Below are 7,500 nucleotides of genomic sequence, written 5' to 3' on the forward strand. Positions count from 1 at the left end.
CACTTATCAATTATCACATATCTATTATCACTTATCAATTATCACATCTATTATCACATATCTATTATCACTTATCTATTATCACTTATCTATTATCGCTTATCTATGATCACTTATCTATTATCACTTATCTATTATCACTTATATATGATCACTCATCTATTATCACATATCTATTATCACTTATCTATGATCACTTATCTATTATCATTTATCTATGATCACTTATCTATTATCACTTATCTATTATCACTTATCAATTATCACATATCTATTATCACTTATCAATTATCACATATATTACCACTTATCTATTATCACTTATCTATTATCACATATATTACCATATATCTATTATCACATATCTATTATGACTTATATATTATCACATATCTACTATCACATATATATTATCACAAATCTATTATCACGTTCCATAACATAATTTTCTGCTTTTATTGAAAAGTGTAAAGTTCCATAATTCAACAAAAACTAACACGAAAGCCAAACGCGGCTGCTTACTGCAGCAGTTCTGGTCAACAGCAGGGCTGCCCATGGAGTTGGGGTAGTTACTCACTGGTGCCACCTTGTGGCGAGACGCTCTGCTTCAGCTCCCCGCAGGGACTAGAGCTCAGAGTGGCAATGTGTGTGAGTGCATTCGAGGTCACATCACTGGCCGTGGAACAGGGTTCTGCCATTACTTTATGTGTTTTATTTATATACAGTCTCCGTTACGGTATGTCGGGCGAAGGGTAGTTTAGGGGTACTTGAGGTAGTTAATGGGATAATTTCATGCAGTGAACTGTCACTGGTTTTGGAGTGGTGAGAGAGGGAGGAGAGAAAGGGTGAGAGAGAGAGAGAGAGGTAGTTACAATGTCTTGTTAATGACTTATTAACTTGATCAAGTTACATTAAAACAGGTATCTGATATTATGGGGTCTTTCTTACTATTACTATTATTGGTGGAAGTGGTAGTGCGTTTGCTCTAATGATAATGATATTGTTGTTGTTGTTGTTGTTGTTGTGGTTGTGGTTGTGAACTTAAAATTGTAAACAATTTCAGTGCTTGGCAATATTGTATTTTGTACAGTCATGCCAATAAAGCCAAGACAGTAAATGTGGCCTTGACTTGGCTGGGGGGGTAAAGCCCGTGTCCAAAAGTTCATCTTCTGTATCATCAGTGGGAGTGATTACCACCAACCAGTCCAATCAGTACTGAGCCCAGCTGTACTGGTCTCCACTGTACTGGTCTCCGCTGTACTGGTCTCCGCTGTAGTGGGTTCCGCTGTACTGGGCTCCGCTGTAGTGGTCTCCACTGTACTGGGCTCCGCTGTACTGGTCTCCACTGTAGTGGGCTCCGCTGTACTGGGCTCCACTGTAGTGGTCTCCGCTATACTGGGCTCCGCTGTACTGGGCTCCGCTGTAGTAGTCTCCACTGTAGTGGTCTCCGCTGTACTGGGCTCCGCTGTACTGGTCTCCGCTGTAATGGTCTCCGCTGTAGTGGTCTCCGCTATACTGGGCTCCGCTGTACTGGTCTCCGCTGTAGTGGTCTCCGCTGCTTATAGCTGGAGGCTGTGCTGGCCTCTGTAGTAAGCAGGTGGAGAGATCCTGTCACCATGGCCAGTGTCATCACCTGTAACACACTTTTTTTCTGTCTGGTTTTGCAGAAATCTGGGGAAGTCAGGATTGCGAGTATCATGTTTGGGACTTGGTGAGTAATGACATCATCAAGCCATCATCATAACATCATCATGACATTTTCATAACATCAGAACGTCATAACAGCACCATAATGGCATCATAACATCATGACATCTTCATCACATCATCATGGTGTAATCATAACATCACAACATCATGACATCATATCATACCATCATCATATCATCACGATGTAATCATAACATCACCATTACATCATAATATTATGCCATCATCATAACATCATCATGACATCACTGTAACATCATCATAGCAGCATCATAAGGGGTCTGACTATGAGCTTAAGCTCCTAGTTTTAAAACAGGGTTTCACTTGGTATGTCTCTGTCTCTCTCTCTCTTTCTCTCTCTCTCAGTCTGTCTCTCTTTTTGTCTCTCACTCTGTTTCTCACATGCTGTCTCTCACTCTCTCTCACTCTCTCTCTCTGTCTCTCACTCTGTCTCTCTCTATGTCTCTGTCTTTCACTGTTTTTCTATCTGTCTCTCTCGCTCTGTCTCTCTCTCTCTCTGTCTCTCTCACTCTGTCTCTCTCTCTCTCTCTCTCTCACTCTGTCTCTCTCTCTCTCTGTTTCTCTCTCTGTCTCTCTCTCTCCATCTCTGTTACTGTCTCACTGCTTCTCTCTGTTTTTATCTTTCTGTTTATTTCTCTCTCTCTAGTTCTTTGTCAGTTTCTCCCTTACCATCTTTTTGTGAATTGTTGTATTAATCATGAGATTTATTAGTGAAAAATGAGCCAGTTTATATCCATAAACCAGAGAGGAATAAATAAATAAATCAACATTTCAGCATCCAGTTATTTCAGACAGCGAGGGTTTGACTGGGGTCTTTTTTGCACGTTCCACTAAGTTGATGCTCAATCTACAGATTTAATTCTGTTTTGTTTATTTCATAATTTACTGACTGAGCAGGCATTTATTCAGCTAATCCTTCTCAAATGAATATGCCTCATATCATATTAGTATTAATTCTATCGTATTTATGTTTAATTTATAATCCATGATAGGCCCAAAATGCTGTGCAGTAATTAGCTTTCAGCGCTAAAATACAGCAGGGCGGAGATGAGGGGACATGTTTTCCCAGTCTGGTTTAACTCATAAAACCCAAGGAATGAACCAGAGCCATCAACACATAAACAATTACCCAGCATGCAGTGCAGAGATTTAAACCCATAGTGCCAGGCTTTCTGGGAAGAATGGTTGAGAACTGCTGGAGTCAATCACGATCGTCTGCCTGGCTGTTGTGTTTTGAAGCTTTCACGTGCTGCTTTCGAGCTTTTCCGAAGTTTACTAAGTATTTTTTATCTTTATGTCGGGAATATGAGCACAGTCGTTAATGGTTCTGAGTGTGGATGTCATGCTGAGTCACTGTGTCCTTAGCTACAATGGAAATTACACTGGGAAGTTTTCCTTCCGCAAGAAGTATTAATTTGGCTCACATTATTCAACATTGCTTTTCATTTTTAACGCTAGTGGCAATGTGTTGATAATTGTAAATTGTTAGCACTAACAGTGCTGGCGTTAGCATCGTGCAGTGGTGTTGGGGACAGTGGCGTGCACTAATATAAAACACTAATATAAAACACTAATAAAACAAATATAAAAGTCTAAAAGCAGAATGACCTGGAAAGTACGAGTGAGGCTATTCCAGTGATGCAGAGGTTTACAGGCTGTGACAACATTTCAGATGATGGAGATTTGCCCAGGGCCACAGGCAGCTGTGAATCATGGGTGCTGTAGTCCTCAGGCAATGTCTGACTCAAAACAGAGGTCTTTTGGGAGAAGAGTTTTTGCAGACATTAAAACAAATCTCCTTTTCAGGCTGCACTATGTGTATTCAAGCCAAATATACCATTCTAGATGAATTCAAAAGCACTCTCTCTGAGTTTACTGCCAAATGATATACTGTAAACAAACCATGAGTTACACAGAATAGAATGATACCAAAGGTTTTGGACTGAATCTTTGCACAAAATAAATGACTCAAACAGTAAATTAATTCCTCACCCAAAAGGCCAAAAATGTCAAAAAATGAATGAATGCTTATGATAACTTGTTATGGGCCCCAACAATATTAGTTGATATAAAGATACATTAGTTTGAAGAATCTCTGTAAGTAAAAAAGGATTTAGGAGAGTGGGCCTCCCAAAGAATGAGTCCAACATATCATGTTTCTATTCTCATTTGTCTGTTAACAATGTTTTAATTGTAAATGTTTTTAATTGTTTATTCTTCTGTCTGTCAAGGTTGAACTATTTCTCTCTCTCTCTCTGCCAGGAACATGGGTGACATTTGGGGGTCAAATTTCTGATGAGGTGAGAATATTTAGGCTTTATTTAGTCCACTGCCTCGTCAGTGACTCCAGTGCACCCCCTGCCCAAGAAACGCATTAAACACGTATTTTCATTTCTTCTCGTCAGTAAACTGCTCCCTCAGCCAGTCAGGGATGGACGCCAGTGCACAGCTCAGTAGTAAGAGCGCGTGATTCATGCTCTGCTTCTCTCTTACTAACAATAGCTGAATTCTGCGTGGGTTTTTTCCCTGCTTCTGACATTCACTGGAGCATGTGGACAACATCATTAGCCAGTCATCCGTCACGAAAGAACTCTGGTGGGAAGTAGCAACAACAGTTTTACCCTGGGTCACCCCTGGGGCGGGTCAGGCATGGGAAGAAGAGTCCCTCATCATGCGCCACCCTCCCAACCCCATCCACAATGTTAGACCTTGTCAGAGTTAATAACATCCAGAAATGTGAAACCATCCATGTTTGGCTGTGGGGTCAAAACACATATACCACCACACTGCCCCATTCTGAGTGACAGGGTACAATTACATCAGAAAGTGGAAGAAAAGAGAGAGAGAAAGAGTTAGCAGAGAGAATGGTCAGATGGAGCAATTGTTTGTCCTGAGCTAATTTCAAACATACATGTCATTTGTCCCAGCAGTATGTATTAAGAGTTAGAACACCACAGTAAGAGTGAACACCACTGGTATTAGTTAGACGTCTGTTATGGTGCACAGCACTGGGCAGGCGTGAGCGAGACAGCGGCACAGAGACACAGTGAGAGAGAACATCACTGGTATTAGTTAGACGTCCGTTATGGTGGACAGCACTGGGCAGGCGTGAGCGAGACAGCGGCACAGAGACACAGTGAGAGAGAACATCACGGCAGCTAGCTGAGACGCCTGTTGCAAAAACAGCACTTAAAGCAGGCGTGAGGCCAGACAGCTGCACAGACACACAGTGAGAGAGAACACCACTGGTATTTAGTTGATTGCCTTTGTTATGGTGCACAGCACTGGGCAGGCGGGCGCGAGACAGCGGCACAGAGACACAGTGAGAGAGAACACTGAGGAATAGTTAGATCGCTCGTTATGGTGCACAGCACTGGGCAGGCGTGAGCGAGACAGCGGCACAGAGACACAGTGAGAGAGAACACCACTGGTATTAGTTAGACGTCCGTTATGGTGGACAGCACTGGGCAGATGTGAGCGAGACAGCGGCACAGAGACACAGTGAGAGAGAACATCACTGGTATTAGTTAGACGTCTGTTATGGTGGACAGCGCTGGGCAGACCGTAGTGAAGACCTCAGACACAGTTCATCCTCCCTGTACCAGACTCAGTTTCCCGCTACAGAGGAGCAGAGCAGAGAATGAGATGAGCCCACAGCTTTGGGTGCAGTGCACACCTGACCTGCAGCTGAACTGGACTGAGCTGAACTCAGCAGAATCATTTTAACTGTCCAGTGACTCATTGTCCTAAGATCAATTTCTGGGCAATGGTTAATGTGTTTGGTTAATGAAGTGATTCTATTCAATTTGAATAGGTCCCTATGTGAAGGGAATTAATGTTATTAATATCAGTAGATCTGAATGTATTACTCACCTGAGATGATGTGCTGTGTGCGTGTGTGCGTGTGCGTGTGCGTGTGTGTGTGCGTGTGTGTGTGTGTATGTGTGTGTGCAGGTAGCAGAGCAGCTCATGACTATAGCCTATGAGAATGGGGTCAACCTCTTTGACACAGCAGAGGTCTACGCGGCAGGGAGGTGAGTGTTCTTTCATCTCTGATTTGGTGTAACAGTGCCTCATTAATGCTTTTATCTCATTCTGGATCTGAACAGGGCATTGGCTGGTGAAGTGATGAGCAGTTGATCATTTGCATATCCTCTGTAGGACTGTGACTCATGTAGGACTGTGACTTGTGTAGGACTGTGATTTATGTAGGACTGTGACTCTTGTAGGACTGTGATTTGTGTAGGACTGTGACTCTTGTAGGACTGTGACTCTTGTAGGACTGTGACTCGTGTAGAACTGTGACTCATGTAGAACTGTGACTCGTGTAGGACTGTGATTTGTGTAGGACTGTGACTCATGTAGAACTGTGACTCTTGTAGGACTGTGATTTGTGTAGGACTGTGACTCTTGTAGGACTGTGACTCATGTAGAACTGTGACTTGTGTAGGACTGTGATTTGTGTAGGACTGTGACTCTTGTAGGACTGTGACTCTTGTAGGACTGTGACTCTTGTATGATCTTAAGCTCTCACTATCCACAATGGCAGTGAGAGGAGGATGGATTTCCTCTTCTGAGGAGCTTCCTTCAGGCTTTCTGACTCAGGCAGAACTTTCCTTCGGCTTCCTCAATAAGGGTCAGTAGGTCCAGGATCTGCTGTAAAATGTTATATGCAAATAAGGTTGACTTGAATGCAAATAGAACCCAGGCGAGTCAAAACTCTGTCTGGAAGAACAGAGAGTTTTGTCCTGTCATAATGTGCCACTCACACAGGCCAGGAACTCAGGTTCTGAAAACCTTCTTTCCTGTTTGGCCTTGATTGGTAGAAACAGACATCATGATCTTGTGAAGAATGGGTTTTATACAGATCCATTTTTTAAAGCAGTAGTAACAGTCGGAAGTGACCTTAACTGCAGGCCGGTTTTCATGCATACCTCTGCACCATCTCAGTAATTTGGAAATTGTGCTGCGATACAACATAAATGTGCAGCAGCTGGAACTCCAAGCACCACGAACTCTTCATGAACCTCATCCACCGTGGAGAGGAATCACGGAGGCTGGGAGGCGTGAGCACAGCAGACTGACACAGAAACGCACCTACATCTTAGAGACGCACTAAATCTAATTAGACAGGCACTATGTCCTGACAGCAAGACCTCTGCTTCAGTGTGAGGCTTACACTGTACTATGATGCTTAGCAAACCAACACATCCAGGGTTGTCTAGCCTCTGACAGTAGAGGTACGGACACACTTTGCTAAGGAGTTCCCAGAGTTCATGTCTCTTGGAGTAGGACCACTTGCTCAGACATACATATGGTCACACACACACATGCACACACACACACACACACACACACACACACACACTGTCATGTATTAATACTGGTTTTAACTGCTGTTATCCTCACAGAGCTGAGATAATCCTGGGAAATATCATCAAGAAAAAATGTTGGAGGTAAGAAACCATCTGAGAGACACAGAGACTGAGAGAGATACAGAGACAGAGAGACACAGACAGAGACAAAGAGAGACAGAAACACAGAGACATAGAGACACAGAGACAGACACACCGAAGGACAGAGACACGGAGACAGAGACACGGAGACAGAGAGACACAGAGACAGAGAGAGACACAGAGACAGAGAGAAACACAGAGACAGAGACAGAGAGACACAGAGACAGAGACAAACACAGAGACAGAGACAGAGAGAGACACAGAGACAGAGAGAAACACAGAGACAGAGACAGAGAGAGACACAGAGACAGAG

At 43.2% G+C, this 7,500-nt stretch overlaps 1 protein-coding gene across 1 annotated transcript in view; it reads left to right on the forward strand.

The window, feature by feature from the left end:
* Positions 1-7,500, forward strand: part of kcnab1b (potassium voltage-gated channel subfamily A regulatory beta subunit 1b) — a 44,250-nt gene that overhangs the window by 18,102 nt on the left and 18,648 nt on the right. Inside the window, exons 2-5 of the mRNA XM_081723690.1 lie at positions 1,668-1,711; positions 3,994-4,031; positions 5,686-5,765; positions 7,143-7,187. Of these exons, the coding sequence (XP_081579816.1) occupies positions 1,668-1,711; positions 3,994-4,031; positions 5,686-5,765; positions 7,143-7,187 (207 nt within the window). The remainder of the gene's footprint in view (positions 1-1,667; positions 1,712-3,993; positions 4,032-5,685; positions 5,766-7,142; positions 7,188-7,500) is intronic.

Source organism: Electrophorus electricus, chromosome 11, assembly GCF_041902795.1.
Source record: "Electrophorus electricus isolate QZ-2024a chromosome 11, ASM4190279v1, whole genome shotgun sequence".
Classification (NCBI taxonomy): domain Eukaryota; kingdom Metazoa; phylum Chordata; class Actinopteri; order Gymnotiformes; family Gymnotidae; genus Electrophorus; species Electrophorus electricus.